The sequence below is a fragment of the Puma concolor genome, chromosome A1 (genome assembly GCF_028749965.1).
Source record: "Puma concolor isolate L17-30 chromosome A1, mPumCon1.1.hap2, whole genome shotgun sequence".
NCBI classification, from domain to species: Eukaryota; Metazoa; Chordata; class Mammalia; order Carnivora; family Felidae; genus Puma; species Puma concolor.
In genome coordinates this window covers 225365860-225383287 of record NC_141667.1, presented here as the reverse complement: position 1 = coordinate 225383287, position 17428 = coordinate 225365860, and the positions used below count along the sequence as shown (strand labels likewise).

Below are 17428 nucleotides of genomic sequence, written 5' to 3'. Positions count from 1 at the left end.
ATCCGACTTCAACCAGGTCACGATCTCACGGTCCGTGAGTTCGAGCCCCGCGTCGGGCTCTGGGCTGATGGCTCAGAGCCTGGAGCCTGTTTCCGATTCTGTGTCTCCCGCTCTCTCTGCCCCTCGCCCGTTCATGCTCTGTCTCTCTCTGTCCCAAAAATAAATAAACGTTGAAAAAAAAAAAATTTTAGAATAATTTAGATTAGATCATTCTAGTATCTACAGTATTTCTATCAAGTCAAACTTTTCAAAGCAAATCCTCTTCATGACATAACTCTTGGACAATAGGTTAGGTTTTCACATAGTTATTTGGGCCTTTAAGATTTTGAATCTCTACATTATCACTTCAAAACATATTTTAAGTATTCATGTGGTTCTTTTGGCCAATGGAATTACAACTATGAATGCTTCCTCTAAATCATATTATTTCCACCAAGGGTCACCAGCTCAAATGGCTGCAGGGGGTGAAGAGAACACATGAAGATGTGACTAAGGTAACAGGAATGAGCCATTTATATCTGCACCAAGTAGAACACTTGCTTCCCTGCACTGTACAGACCAAACCCAGAACCCCCCCATGGCGATTTGTCATTAGTTCATTCACTACCGCGCTTTACACACCACCACCATGAAAGTTGCAAGGAAGGTTAATATCAAAGAGCAATCCTTCATCCCGAAGAACTATATACTCCTAGAAGGGTCAATAATGAGATTTCTAATGCAGGGTCTCTGACTCAGAATAAACACAGTCACACAAAGTAATGGTGAGGGAACACGTGAGGATATTCACACACTTTTTTTTTTTATTTGAATGGCTTTATATCATCATATTGCATAAGAATCTTTAATTAGCCTTGTCTAACCTCAGCTTTCACCAGTAGCACTAAATTGAGTAGTCCTGTCCTTTGAATAGATAAGCCTCAAGAACAATGCAAGAATCAAAATGCATAATCTACTACATTAAGAGCATTTAGGATTGTAGGTAATAAAATTTAAGGACATGACTGCAATTAGGACGCATTACCAGTCTCTAACATTTTTTTTTTTTTTTTTTTTTTTTTTGGGACAGAGAGAGACAGAGCATGAACAGGGGAGGGGCAGAGAGAGAGGGAGACACAGAATCGGAAACAGGCTCCAGGCTCTGAGCCATCAGCCCAGAGCCCGACGCGGGGCTCGAACTCACGGACCGCGAGATCGTGACCTGGCTGAAGTCGGACGCGCTTAACCGACTGCGCCACCCAGGCGCCCCATCTAACATTTTTAAGTTAATCTTAATTCACTAAAAAATAGTGATTGAGTGGTGCTATATGCCAGATACTATTCTAAGTACTGGAAATAAAAACTGAGTAGAACTCCTTGAGAAGCTCATCAAATGAATTTATCAATGCAATGATTTATATGTAGACAATTGATACTATAAATAAACACCGTATAGGATCAAATTAGGATAAATTTTGTAAAGAGATGTCAATAACTATGTTTTTCTTTTTTCTCTATTCTCTCACAAACCATGTGTGTGATCTTGGGATTAACCATACCTCTTCTTGGTTCTCATTTTTATTTTTTTAATGTTAACTTATTTATTTTGAGAGAGTGAGTGCAAGCAGGGGATGGGGAGAGAGAGAGAGAGAGAGAGAGAGAGAGAGAGAGAGAGAGAATCCCAAGCAGGCTCCACACTGTCCACACTGTCAGTATAGAGCTGGACATGGGGTTCAGTCTCACAACTGAGATCATGACTGAGCCAAAATCAGGAGTTGGATGCTTAACCGACCGAGCCACCCAGGTGCCCTATCTTCCTATTTTAAAAGAAAGATAATAGTTTCCATTCTGAATGCTTTGCATGGTTTATTGTAAACATCAAATAAGGCAGTGAATGTAAAAGCATTTCAAAAAGAACAAAATATGGGGTGCCTGGGTAGCTCAGTCAGCTAAGCATCTGACTTTGGCTTAGGTCATGATCTCACGTTTCATGGATTTGAGCCCCACATCGGGCTGTCCGCTGTTAGCACAGAGCCCACTTCAGATCCTCTGTCTCCCTCTTACTCTGTCCTTTCCCTTTTCACACACACTCTCTCTCTCGAAATAAACATTAAAAAGAACAAAATGCTATGAAAATGTAAGAGAATATTCTCAATGGCTGTTTCTTGCTTTGGTTTTCACAATTTACATCTATTTATATTATGTATCCATTAACATTATTTATAGTTATTTTTAATTCTTTTCTTTTGGACTTTTATAGTAGACGTAGAATTTACCCACCGCCATTATAGTAATAACATATTATTTTTATATCTATATTTACCTTTATCAATGATTTGATATATTCTTATGGTCCTGTGATGATACAATTTGTAATTTTTTTTTAATTTTTCATTCATTTTTGAGAGAGAAAGAGAGACAGAGTGCAAGAGGAGAAGGGGCAGAGAGAGACTAAAACATAGAATCTGAAGCAGGCTCCAGGCTCTGAGCTGTAAGCACAGAGCTAGATGTGGGGCTCAAATTCCCAAACTGCAAGATCATGACCTGAGCCAAAGTCAGATGCTTAACTGACTGAGCCACCCAGAAGCCCTTGATACAATTCTTATACAATTAATATGTGACACTGATTTCAATATTTTCAAAGTGTCTCAGTGACCAAATCCTAATGAGAAATTAATATGCTTTTGCAAACAGAACATTAATATGTTTCATTTATATTTAATGAGTTCTAATATGGTCACACTGTGCACTCTACAATCATTTCTGCCTCTACATGATACAAATTGGATTCCTTCCAAAACACATTAGGCCATTTATGCTGTTTGTTGTCTTAAAATGTTGCATTTGCCAATTCCCTCCTAAAATCCAGAGTTTTCTTTTGTTTACAGTCATTAAATGTACCTCAGCATGTCAACGTTGCAGTAAATAAGGTTCTTCTTTTGTTATATTTGCCAAATTTTGCTAAATGCTGTAGCAAAGTTTAAAAAAACAACAACAAAAGATAGTAAGTAAAAATGAATCTATTTATCATTTCTTTTCTCATATCAAGAAAAATAAAACTCATAAGGCTCTAGAAATTATGCTATGACTCTGAGGAGATAAATATATGGGTAAGAGAGTTAGGGTATTGAGGCAGGAAAGAATACTAGACATTTAGGAATAGGTGCTTTTCTATATCTTTTTGAGCACAGTGTTTTCCCCCTGTTCTTTTGATATATTATATTAATATGTTTTCTGGGTCGCCTGGGTGGCTCAGTTGGTTAAGCGTTCGACTTTAGCTCAGGTCATGATCTCATGGCCAGTGAGTTCGAGCCCCGCGTTGGACTCTGTGCTGTTAGTTCAGAGCCTGGAGCTTGCTTCAGATTCTGTCTCCCTCTCTCTCTGCCCCTCCCCCACTCACTCTCTGTCTCTATCAAAAAATGAATAAACGGTAAAAAATATATATATATTTAATATGTTTTCTGAAGAGGCAGTAGAAAACTATAAATAGCAAGTTGCAAATATTGTTTAAAATTACATGACATGTATTCTTTTTTTTTTTTTTTTTCCAACGTTTATTTTTGGGACAGAGAGAGACAGAGCATGAACGGGGGAGGGGCAGAGAGAGAGGGAGACACAGAATCGGAAACAGGCTCCAGGCTCTGAGCCATCAGCCCAGAGCCCGACGCGGGGCTCGAACTCACGGACCGCGAGATCGTGACCTGTCTGAAGTCGGACGCTTAACCGACTGCGCCACCCAGGCGCCCCGACATGTATTCTTAGAACTAGAGACTGTAAGTATGAACTCAGATCTCTTCAATGTTTGACTATCTGACACCAGGTAGACAGAATCAGTAGTGTCTCCTTATTGCCATTCTCAAAAATCTTAGTCATACTAAATAATCCCATAGCTTCAGCTATTAATGCTATACCTGCGGATCCCCAAATCTATCGGTCAACATTTGCCTCTATCTCTCTATGGTAAGATCCACATTTTTATAAGTGAAGAAGACAATGACTGTCATGAGAACATTGAAGCCTTTCTTTCCTAAGTCAAGAGTCAGCACTCTCTCTGCCTGGAGATGTCCCCACGGAAGAGCACTTTGATAACAAAATTATGGCAAAGAAGAAATTGGTGTTTAACATTCCTATTGCAGTTGCTTCCCTGTTTCTCTTGGATATCTCTCCTTAAAAAACCTAACACAATATCCTAAAGATTAACTAGACCTCCTCATTATTTTAGTACCTACCTGTTTCCTATTTTGTCATTCATTGCAATATTTCTTAAATAGGGCACTACAGACATTGTGAAAGGGATGTTTATTTTGCAAACACAGATGTTTAGATTTGTAGTAAATTTTAGAGGACATACAGTCTTTGTCCTCACTATACAAGAAGTTCTGTTACATTGTAGACGGTTGGCACCTATCTTAACTCATTCCAGCAACCCCGGCGTTTAGTCTAGTACCTGCTGCATAGAAAGGATTCAGAGTGTGTTATCAAACTGAATAAATGTGCTGATGATGGGCAATCTAGCTCCCTGGTGTAATCTTATTAGATCACACAACAAACTATTGGAATTCCGTTCTTGGATTGCTTTTCCCATCTACAATCCAAGTTCTTCTAGCTCAGGGATCTAGTCTTTCTCACCAAGCTGATTACTTTCTTGTCTGTTGAAATTAATCAGACGTCAGTATTGTAAAGTGCAATGGGGAAAAAATGGAAATATAAGATGTAACAGTATTGAATTGTTGGAAAGACAGAAGAATATTAACACTAAAGCGGGGCGATGATTCCAGCTTCTTGAACTCGTCACACCAGTTTTTCCGCGAACCGGTTGCCTTAGCAGCTTTGTGGAACACCGCCCTCCCAACCCCGCCCACCTCCCCGCCCCTCGGGACTCCTCGCTCTGCACCCTCCTACTCTTTGCCCTTACTTCCGCCCCATCCTGCCAGCTGGGACCTAGAGCCTCACCGCCTCTGCCCACACTTACATTGCCTGACTGAAACTACAGCAGAAAATAACTGTATTTAGAAAATTCTTCCTCCATACCATCCCTTCCTTAGTCTTAGAGCTTTAAATGCAAAAACAGTAGCTCTTTGTAACTTGGAGGCTCCGCCTAGCACGAGGAACAGAAGCCCATTTTCAGGCAGCGCCTTGGACAACAGCATCTTTGGAGGCCCCCGGCTTGCGGAGGGAGACGTGGCCCTGAGTGGGGCGGTAGCGACGGCGCCACCGCGAAGGAAGTGGGATACCCGGCGAATTTGGCGGGAGGTCCCCGGGCTGGCTCCACCATGTAAGTGTTTACTGACCCCAATTCCAATCCCAATCCCAATCCCTGGCCCCGCTGCGCGATTTTAACCATCTCCGGATCTCCTCCTCAGGTCGAAGGTTTCCTTTAAAATCACTCTGACGTCGGACCCTCGGCTGCCTTACAAAGTGTGAGTAGCGGGGCCGCGGCGGGCCGGGCGGGACCAGGCTGGCTGGGTCCGAGCTTTCAGATCCTCTCCCACCCGAGCAGGCTGCATCCCGCCGCTTTCCCTCGCCCTTCCTGGAGCCTGAGAGGAGGGCTCCCGTGCCCGCTCCTCCGAGTGTCAGCTCGCCCCGGCGCGAGGCCGCCGGGCTGTGTGACGGGAACGACTCCGCCGATAGTTGACCTCTCTAGGGACTCCCCGGCTGGGCGATGGAACGGGAGGACTGAAGACGGGCCTCAGATGATCTGCTGGGGTCCTTAAACAGTGCCTGTCAACTCATGATTGGAAAAGCCTTTTACCACTTTGACCAGCTGTTACAGGAAGTAGGGAAGACAACCCAATCCAGATTCGGAAATTACTTGAACGTTTTATTACTGTCCGACTGCTGATCTCCAGTGTGTGAGTGACTCAGCCATCGGGTGTCACAAAGTAATGAGCCTCAAATCATACAGTCTGTATGTTGGGATTTAGTAAAGAATAATCAGCAGGAGTGGCACATGCAGAACCTGGGCAGTTTGTCCATGCGAGGCCCTTTTTTTCTCCTTTAGCGGGTGTAGGATGGTTTGGCCCAGGTTTAACTACATACTCGCCGGGAACTTATTATGATTTTCGATAAACCTTATTGAGGTTATTGCTACAAAGAGCCTCGTAAAATGCAGCAAAGGCCAAGACTTCAATAGGATTTTAAGCATACTTAATGTAATCGATATCAGGGTCTAGCTCACTGAACAGTAACAGTTGTCATCGTCCTGAGTGATTTAGTTACCTGTGACCCATGCAGCTTCTGGCCTTAAGCTTTTTGGATCCTTTCAGTTCCAGATGGGTCTTTTCTTTTTTTTTTTTTTTTTTCCACCTTGTCTTAAATTTTCATGACCACAACCTGGCACCTTAAGATCTTCAGTAACTGCTGCAGCTCTAAAGTGGCACCTTCAAGTCTTCTCTTGTGGCTGACCACACTGTCTCCTTGTATATCTCTTCTGTAAAAAATGTTTCTCTTAATTCACTGATCAGACTTCTTTCTAAATCTGTCACTACCCTCTCCCCCGTGCTTTACGCCACTCCTTTCCTTTTTACTCTCCTAGAGGCCATGGTCTCGTCACTCCCTGGTGGTCCATTCCCATCACTTCTGGTGTCTTCGTCTTCCCAGCATGCTTTGCTTGGTGACACGCCGAGTCTGAACTCAACCACTGTGTTCTCTGTGTGTAGCTGAATGTTTTTAGAGGAAATTACACAATTAGCCTGATGTAAAGTTCCTAACTGTGCCCAATAGTACCTAACACTGTACTACATGTCCCAAAGTTGCTTCTTTTCCTTTATTCCCAGCAAGGATTTTTAAGAAATTTCTATTCACATTTTCTACATTATTTTTCCTTTTCTGAAGCCATCAGAAGAAATTCATCTTTCCATCACCACATGGACTAAACCTACTCGTATGTATAAGCCCATAGTTTCTGTCCACCATCTTATTACAAAGGAAAACATGACTTTGTTCCTATGAAAAGCCAGCTGTTGTAATTCTTGGGCTCTGGATCTCTTTATTTTAGTCTTCTCAAGATTAAAGTAGATAGACTCCGGAGATCCCTCTCTCATCACCTTTGGTTTCTCCCTTTATGCTGGATTATTCTCATCCATGTGTAAATATTCTAGAAAAAAGTGAGAAGAAGGGAGGGGGAAAGGACAGTAGGACAGTAGTAGTATCTGTAAGAGTGCCTGGAACATTGTACCAGTTCAGTTAATATTGGAACTGAATGAATGTAATAGGCATACCTACTCTTTGGTGTGTATGTAGTGTGCATGTATATATAATATATACATGTACGTATGTGTGTCTGTAAAATATGTATAACGTGTATGTAGGGGTAATTACTCTGGTTTCTCTTCAAAATAAAGGGTAACTAGTACTTGGGTACCATTAAATGAAATTCTTAAAATTTGTAGGAAAACAGTATTTAACTTTTTTTTAATGTTTATTTATTTCTTTTGAGAGAGAGCTTACATGTTGAGCTGTCAGTGCGGAGAGCAGTGAATTCCCATGAATCCTGAAATCATGACCTCAGCCAAAATCAAGATTTGGACACTTAGGGGCGCCTGGTGGCTCACTTGGTTAAGTGTTGACTTCGGCTCAGGTCATGATCTCACGATTTTTGAGCCCCATGTCGGGCTCTGTTTTGATAGTTCAGAGCCTGGAGCCTGCTCTGGATTCTGTGTCTCCCTCTGTCCCTGTTTCTGCCCCACTCGCATTCTGTGTCTCTGTCTCTCTAAATAAAGACTAAAAAAAAAAAAAATAATAAAGTTAGTGAACATCGTGTACAATCAAAATAGACAGCCTTTAGCCTCACTAGACCACTTTGTCCAGGAGCTTTTTAAAAAATTCTTCTTAATTCTTCTTTTGCAGACTTAGTGTTCCTGAAAGTACACCTTTCACAGCAGTCTTAAAGTTTGCGGCAGAGGAAGTAAGTATAGAAATTGGAACGACCTGTATGGAATGCAGCTTAGTGTCTCTCAAAAGTCTTTATGTTTTGCATGCGCTTTGACCTGCCACTTCTGTGTGAATTCATTACTAGGTTTATGTTAAGCCCAACTTACCAGATGTAAATGGAATGGAAGTTAAGACACAGATACAGAATGAGTTAAATCGACACATGTATTTTAATGCAACCATTGGAAATTCAGAAGTTTTACTGAAATTGGAAGGTTTGGTGATCGGGGAATTTTTTTTTCTTTCTTTTTTTGTTTTCTTGATGTTTATTTTTGTGAGAGAGAGGGAGACACAGAATCCAAAGCAGGCTCCAGGCTCTGAGCTGTCAGCAAAGAGCCTGACGCGGGGCTTGAACACATGAACCACGAGATCGTGACCTGAGCTGAAGTCGATTGCTAAATGGTGCCCCAATAGGGGAATATTCCCCAATAGGGGGATATTTTTATTTTTTTTTTTACTTTTTTTAAAAAAAATTTTTTTTTTCAACATTTTTTATTTATTTTTGGGACAGAGAGAGACAGAGCATGAACGGGGGAGGGGCAGAGAGAGAGGGAGACACAGAATCGGAAACAGGCTCCAGGCTCCGAGCCATCAGCCCAGAGCCTGATGCGGGGCTCGAACTCATGGACCGCGAGATCGTGACCTGGCTGAAGTCGGACGCTTCACCGACTGCGCCACCCAGGCGCCCCTAGGGGAATATTTTTAAACAGCAACGTTATTTTACACGGCAGTCTGTAAACATATTTTAACGCATGGGCAAGCCTCTCAGTTTCTCTTCTCTTCAAATTTTATAATCTGCAAAATGAGAGTGGTTAACATCTGTCCTTTCTATCTAATGAAGTGATTTTGAATAAAAATATAATAACATTTACTAATAGTTTTTGAAGTTAAAAGTTCTGTACAAATCTGGAGTAACTCAAATCCAAACATTTTGATTCACAATCTTAAAAAAGTTTATGGTCACAGAAAAATAATTTCAGTAACTAAGTAAGAAATCAGCTTGCTCCTCAATCCTGCCCTGAACTTGTTATTCATGGGTGATCAGCCAGCCTGTCAACGCTGGTCTTGTCAGGGACCACTGACATCATTTATCACTCATTCAGAATTAAACTGAAAAGTGGTAGTACTTGTTTTGCAGTCCCTTTTAATCTATTCTTCGCCCATATTGAATAAGTAAAATAAAAGTAGGAAACAAATGTGAATTACAGCATCAGTGTTACTTTTTGCTGCACAGATCACTTGTAGGAAATATTCCTGGTCCTGGGGTATAGCAGATCCCACAAACTGGGATCTTAAGAAGTAGATCCGTTTGAGCTAAAATTAATATTTTATTCTTGTGTTTTGCAGTTATGTGGTTCTTTGTAAGGCAGAGGCATTGTTGTGAACTTGGTCTTCTGGTGAAAGTATAAATTCATAACAGACATGCAATAGAAAATAAACTTACAAACTTCACACAGTTGCATATATTTATTAAGGTTTTAAGATACCTTGTAACTATTAGAAATCATGGATGTTCCACATTTAAAAAGGTTATGACTTTCAAGCAGCAACGAGAATGTCTTTCACAAGATGAGACATTGTAGGATCTTTTAGTGAGAACAAGAGTTGAGTTGACTTAAACTGAGAGTGTTTTAAATCCCTAGTCAAATATCTTTAAAAAGTAAGAAAATTCCGGGGCGCCTGGGTGGTGCAGTCGGTTAAGCGTCCGACTTCAGCCAGGTCACGATCTCGCGGTCCGTGAGTTCGAGCCCCGCGTCGGGCTCTAGGCTGATGGATCGGAGCCTGGAGCCTGTTTCCGATTCTGTGTCTCCCTCTCTCTCTGCCCCTCCCCCGTTCATGCTCTGTCTCTCTCTGTCCCAAAAATAAATAAACGTTGAAAAAAAAAAAAAAATGTTTAAAAAAAAAAATAAGAAAATTCCCCAGTATAACCAAGAATTAATTTAACTAAGTAGTGAGTTGTCAAAAACTGAGAATAGCCTTTTAACATCCTAAATCAGACTTAGAGGGTCTGAGAAAGAAAAGAAATGAAAACTTAGAAGCATGGAGGGCATCCTACATACAGAAGAAAACTTGTCAGTAATGTAGAACGAACGTAATCGTTGCTGAATTTTACATCGCGGGTGCTGTTGCCCCAGATTAACTGCTTAACTGTCGTTTCTGCATTCTGAAGAAGGGAAAAATTATGGTTTGTAATGTTCATAAATATGCTGCTGCTATATGGATATAACTAAAAATGCACAGCTTATCTTAAAATGGACATAATCTAAGACTCAGACAAATAGTAGAGTAACTAAAACTTTGTAATACTAAAGTTTTAGAAATCTGAGATACCCTGTAATTGGATTTGGGTATTTGTGCAAATTTTTATTAAGTATTACAATCTCTGTAAATAAGTTTTGAGGTATTTTATTTTATTTATTTTTAATTGTTTTTAATGTTTATTCATTTTTTGAGAGCGAGGGAGAGACTGAGCGTGAGGTGGGGGGGGGAGCAGAGAGAGAGAGGGAGACACAATCTGAGGTAGTCTCAGGCTCTGAGCTGTCAGCACAGAGCCCGACACGGGGCTGAAATTCCACGAAACGTGAGATCACGATCTGAGCCACCCAGGCACCCCTGAGGTGTTCTAATATTTATGTATTAAAGCATATTTTGAAGTTATTTTAAGTGAGATTTATTTAAGTTTTTTAAATTCTGGAAAGGACATTTACCATTAAGAATGTACCATATGACAGTAAAGTTAAGTGTTTATTAGGTACGTAATCCAGTAGTAGGCCGTTGTCCTTATGCATCATTAAGTTTTTAATTTATAAATTAAAATAAGCATTCAGTTTTTAATTTATAAATTATAATAAGCATTTAGTTGTTTTTCTTAACTACGCATATGTGACCATTATAAATACCCAGAACAGCATTTCCTAGAGTACTTTTCCCAGACCACCAAAACAAACCACCAAAAACAAACAAACCCATGAAAACCTAGAATCAGTGAAAGAGTGTGGGAAACACTTCATTCACCATTTCCTTCTTGGAGCTAAATAAACTATATTATTTAATTTAGTGTTTTCCAAACTTACTTGATCACAAAACTCAACTGTAATATCTGTGAAACTAATCTATAGCATAGCAGTGCTTAATACATATTTGTTAGATAAATGAATGAACTTATGAGGATATGAACACATTCTGACCACTACTGGTCTCCAGAACATTAAGGGAAGAATTCTCCCTTTAGCTACCAATAAGTTCCATACCACATTTTATTGATTCAGAAAACACCTCTTTTTACACCTCTGGAAGTAGATCAGCAGAGTCTTCCTGTCACTATTAGCCAAGTGGCAGTCACATAATTGTCTAGTTGACATCACCTTTGCACCAAATTGAACTTAGTTGTTATTTCCTGGTGGCATAATTAGACTATTGCAATCCTGTGAAATTTAAGTCAGCAATACATTAAATACAGAGAATTTGAGGAAAGAATTTGAACTTTGGTCTTCCATTAAACACAAGAGAGCATTTATTTGACGTTACTATTTCTACAAATAACTCTTAGGAATATTCTTGATTTATTTTTGATTATGCAAGAGAATGATGTATAATAAAAGTAATGTATCTAAATCTGGAAGAGTAGATAATCATCAGGTCATAAATTCATTGACAGTGTTTTTCCTTTTTTGTACTGCATAAAATAAGGTGCATTTTGTGATCCATGGTGTCCTAGATGCAGTGGAATGCAGTATTTAGAAAATACTGTTCACTAAAACTAAAACAAAACTACAGTATTTTCTTTGGTGACATTGCTTATCCTAAAATACAAATCACATTTGAGGATAATAGAATTTATTATATGTACCTCATCCTTGCTAACCATCTTTTGTAGATTATGTGTGTGTATATATGTGTGTGTGTGTGTATTTTTTTACTTATATACATTTTTATATATATGTATGAAGTTTTTTTTTTTCCTTTTTCTCCCTTTTAGTTTAAAGTTCCTGCAGCAACAAGTGCAATTATTACCAATGGTAAGAATTCATTTTAAAACTTCATTACCTGAGAGCAATACAAGTTGTTTTAAAAGGCTAAATTAATTAAAATCAAGTTAAATACAAAAAAAATTTATATCAACATAAATGATATACATGATTATAAACACGAAGTCAAGGTTATTGTCTACAATGAGCTCTTTTCAGTTTCTTTAGCTTTTGGTATTGTATAGCATTTTACAGTGTCTTGTGTCCTTACTACTTCATGCCAGATTATTACTAAAAATAACTTTTCCTTTTTTTTTTTTTTTTAACAAGGTGTGTTGTTGTTTAATAAGTTGTAGATGCTTTTAGAATATGGGAAGTTAGATGGGGGATATACCTTTGCTGTATATAGCTTTGTACTGCTTTCCTGACAGCACACTATTTCTTTTAGGGCTGAAATAATGAGGATTTTATTCAGTTAGATCTATAGTTTAAATTCTGAATACCTTAGAGTACTGGTCAGAAGTGTGATGGAACTAGCCCTGCGAGAAAATACTGAAATAAGATGAGTAGAGATTGCTAGAAGGCTTTCACTGTCTTGCAAAAATAGAAGGTAATACTTATGGGTGTTGGCCGATGGTTTGTGTACAGTTAAGATAGCCTAATAAGAGAAGATGGGTTTAATGTGCAGTAGCATGATTTAGTTTAGATACACAGAATTTCTCACTGTGAAACATTCTGCCTGTGGTCACATTGAAGTGTTTCTCTACTTGAAAAGAAAGCTAGCCTACTTTCCTGAGAAAGTTTTAGATTTACAAATGAATAGTTGTTACGAAAGTGCTTTGTGTACTTTATCAGGTGTCACTGCAACTTGAATTAAATGATTTTGTGGGCTCTTCTGGCCTTAAGATTGTCTGCCTCAGGAGCAATATCAAAATGATTAATGACATATCTAAGGGGCTTTTGACTTTATTTTACATTGTGTGTGGTGTGATTGAATAAACTATCTTCTGTGGAATTCATCAGCATCGTCTCATTGACAGATGTTCTTATCTAATCCAACAGTGTATGTAAATGCATAATAGTAATGGATTTCAACAGGTAACTTACCTGAAAGATTTGTCATTCATGTTTTTGGATTTAAATTGTTTGGCTTGTGCCTATATACACAATAGCAGCAAATCTCTACTTGTTACTATTGAACCATTTTATCTTTAGAAATAAAACAACTTAGATGGTTTTACAACTTATTTTCTAGATGGAATAGGAATAAATCCTGCACAGACTGCTGGTGAGTATCTATCTGAAACCATGAAGACGTGGGTGGGGCTCTGTCTGTCAATTGATAATTCCTTCTAATGAGACTTGATTAGATTTTCTCCAGGCTAATAGCTGTGTTTTTAGGGATTATCTAGCAGTCTTGACCTATGTATTTGAGAGATAATTTGTTTCATTGTGGGTATCAGCTATATATGCTTTTAGCTACAAGAGAAAAACCTCACTAATAAGCATTAAAGGTGTTTAATACATTGAACGAAGAGTCTGAAGGTAAGATTGTACTCTTAGGAGAATAATGATTTTGACCTACCTGTATAAGGTGGTGGTGAGATGGCACCTGGGAAGCACTTAAAAGTTTGAAGCCTTCAGTAAGGGCTAGCTATTACTATTTCAAAGAAGTGCAGTCATTTAAATTTCAGGGGACTTAGTTCACACTCAGAGCTTCAAACTTAGTATTCTACAGGACTATGTGTTGATGTCCTAACAAGCAAGCAGAGTAAAAGCAATCCTGAACTTTTTAACAGGTAGTTTTATGCTTTTTAGATGTACCTTTTTTTGGTTCATACTCTAATTGTACCTTAATTAATTAACTATAATTAATTACTTGCATCTAATTGTACCTAATCCAGACGTACCTTTTTTTGGTGTATAGTCTAATTACAGTGTTTTAAAATTAATCATGCTTTGGGGCGCCTGGGTGGCGCAGTCGGTTAAGCGTCCGACTTCAGCCAGGTCACGATCTCGCGGTCCGTGAGTTCGAGCCCCGCGTCAGGCTCTGGGCTGATGGCTCGGAGCCTGGAGCCTGTTTCCGATTCTGTGTCTCCCTCTCTCTCTGCCCCTCCCCCGTTCATGCTCTGTCTCTCTCTGTCCCAAAAATAAATAAAAAACGTTGAAAAAAAAATTAAAAAAAAAAAATTAATCATGCTTTAATCTGATGTGATCAATGTGATCTCAATTTGAGTAGTAGTTCTGTTTATTATATACTAAAGTACTAATGTATTATAACAAAATTATATTGCCCTCATAAGGCTTTGAAATTGAAACTCAGCTATAGAGAAAATGAAGAGGGATTTAAAATTGTAATTATTTTTATTTAAATCGGTAGTTTTAAGTATATAGTGTTATGAAATTAAAAAGGTCATTTATTGAAAATCATGAGCCATTTTATTGTGTAGATGCCTTTAAACTTAGGTTTAAAGGTTTTATTTTTTCTTATTCTGTAAATGTTCAGCAGTTTATATTAATTTGAGTTGCCACTTATTCTAACTTGTTGCCTGATGTATTACTCTTAAAAGTTGAATTGTACACTTCATGGAGCGTGGAGAAAATTTCCACAATCAGTTGAGCAAAGATAGGTCAGATCAGGTTTCTAAACGTTTGTCATTTGTGGTAATTTATAATTTACTATTTTTTCTGTCCTTAGACACTTTAGCGTGTGTTCAGTTAGCAAGTCTTGATGGTTAATTTAAATTACATTGTTGTCTGCTGAGTGTTTGTGTTAGCAGTTTCGTGGCTAGTGTTTCTTATTTAAAATTTTCAGATATTTGGTTGGGTTGTGAAGATTTCAGAGGAATGTTAGGAAGCATGGAGTTAGATTCTGGTGATATTTGAGCTTCCAGACCAACTTACTGTGTACTGCGTTGTTTCTTGTATTAACAATAGTTGTTGCAATGTTTAAGACAACTTGTCATTTTTTGAATACCTAACTTTATGTTTTGTTTGTTTGTGTAGGAAATGTTTTCCTAAAGCATGGTTCCGAACTGCGAATTATTCCTAGAGATCGTGTTGGAAGTTGTTAATACCCGCTACTCGGAACATAGGATTACCTTTCCAAATAAATAAATATTGGTATCGTCGTGAAAGTGAAATCAAGCATTTGAAACACTACGAGAACACCAGTAGCTGATGAAATAATGAAGGGCGACTGTCCCTTCCTGTTATCCAGACTCTTCCTTTGAGGAGGGGCTGCTTGTGCACAGAGGGCGCCATCTCCACAGAAGATCATAGTCTATTGTTGCTACCTCACAACACACACACGTAGTTCATTTGGGGTAAATGGATTATCCAGCTGTGTTTTGTAAGTGGTGGATGCTTCTGAGAACTCTTTCTGAGAACGTTTAGAAAATTAAAGTTGACTAAATCTTCCTATTTGGGTTAAAAACTAAAGGATTATGGATCGTACGTGGCAGTTTGCTTGATAGCATCTGACTTGCAGATTTAAAAATAGTTGAATTCTTAATTGTATGTGGTTTATGACAAAGGATATAGACATACCGGTGAATACTTAGCTATCTTAACTTTTTATCATTTATGTTTTTTAACTTTTGAACTATGTCAGAAGTCCCCAAATTGAATTTTTTTTGACCTAGCCCTTAGGCATAAAATTGATAACCCGCACCAAACAATTTTAACTATGATCTTGCAGAATCCAATACTTGTAATGGTAAAAATTGAGAATAAAGAAGTGTCCTTTGCTGAGTTATGTATCCTTTATCAGTCTCTTTGAATACAGCCTTTAAAACAGGATCCTTTAAGAAACTCTTGTCTTACTGAGGATGATATTTCTAAATAGCATTCAGGAAGAGAGTATTAGATCTGGAGTTCGTAACAGAGCTCTGGGAAATGCTAATTGGAAATGCTGGTTATTATACTTACTAAAGACCCAACATTTAAGGAAATGTTTAGTCATTCAAGTGAATAAGAAGTCAGGAAGGGAATCTTGGGGAAGCCCCAGTGACCACTTTTCTAATAAGGAGGAAAGAACAAAAGACAGCCGTGAAGGGGAACAGAAGGCTGTAGCAAATGTCACAGAAAAAGCCACCTGGATCACAGAGGGTATGCGGTAGAGTACTGAAGAGGAAAAGAAAATACTTGACATTGTCAGAAGGAGCAAAAGACAAAGTGAGAAAGCAAAGTGTAGGCTGTGTCAACAACAACTTCAGAATTCCCTTTATGATAAGTCAGTAGTGCAAATCAATATCTATGCAAATCTTTTAAAAGATGAAAGGCTCATAGCGATTCGGAAACAGTGCTTGGCCTGTGATATTCATGATGGTGAGCTCTCTGGAGGCAGGCTTTGTGTCTGTTCCGTCTTTTGAGACCTGGAAATGTAGTAGTCTTTCAATAAATACTTGCTGAGTTATTCATGAATAAAGTATCTCAGACCAGTTTATCTAAGTGTGTTTCAGTTATCTTTCCTGTCATAGGCCCTAGGTTTATTAGAGAAAAAACGTACAAGGAAATGCAACAGGGTCGCCATCTCAAGGGTGACATCATTAGTTAAGTTTAAGAAATTAACCAGATATTGTCATATATTTAACAAATGAACGGCATCATTCAGAATTGTAAAGGTAGAAGAATACACTTCTAATGTTTTGGGAGGTTTTCATTTTTATAAGTAAAATTGATGCTCAAAGACCCCTGGTTCTTAATATTATTAAGCTTCGGTTAACCAGAAATTTATGAATACCCATTCCCTGAATTTTTTTTTTGTTTAGATATCCCTCCATCCTGTTTCTACAACAAAATCTGCCTGCTGTGTTACACAAGTTTATGATGTCCTGTGCCATGAAGTAATTTAATATTTTTGTTCTTTGATTTTGAAATTTTGTCGTAGTAAGTCTTTAAATACATTTTCCTAAGGATCTGGACATCTTGTTATTAAATAAATGTGGTCTGTAAGTTCTGTATGCAGAATGTTTTGAAGTGTCGTATTTTGTAAATGCATAGTTGGTACATAACTAATATCTTACAAAAATACATTTTATCATACCATAAACTGTATTGTCTTCTCTTACTACTTCATTACTAAAGCTCTTAATACACCTGTAGAGCTGGTGTATAATGAATGTTGCAAAACGGGGAGGGAAGCAAGATGATTAATGGCCACAGGTCATAGGAATCAGTATATGCTCCCAAATGCCAGTTCTTTTTCAGGAACAAAAAAGAGATTAAGTAATCGTCTAGGTTCCAAACCTAACTGATTATCAGAGCCACCTAAAGAATTAAAAATACGAATGTCTGGAAACCACTGCTAAAGTTTTGAAATCATTAAATCTGACAAGGTGTGTAAGGATGTCTGTTTACTGAAGCAGTCCTGGTGATTGCTGTTGTGCAGCTGTGTTTGAGAATGAATGATAAGCCTACCTTTTCACTTTGCAGATGGACAGAATTAAGTCCAAGGGGACACAGTTCTAGGTCTTGGAAAGTATACATTCCACTTCTTGGTTCCCTAGCAGCCAAGTACAGAGATACTAGCTAATAGTCTCTCACCG

General features: G+C 38.4%; 1 protein-coding gene across 1 annotated transcript; it reads left to right on the top strand.

Annotated features, from left to right (window-relative positions):
- Window positions 1-404: 404 nt before the first annotated feature.
- Window positions 405-16932, top strand: UFM1 (ubiquitin fold modifier 1). Its single transcript, XM_025923584.2, has 7 exons — window positions 405-494; window positions 5082-5254; window positions 5343-5399; window positions 7828-7885; window positions 11891-11930; window positions 13135-13167; window positions 14886-16932. Exons 1-7 carry the CDS (start codon window positions 405-407, stop codon window positions 14951-14953), a joined length of 519 nt encoding a protein of 172 aa, XP_025779369.2. The 3' UTR covers window positions 14954-16932.
- The last annotated feature ends 496 nt before the right edge of the window (window positions 16933-17428 follow it).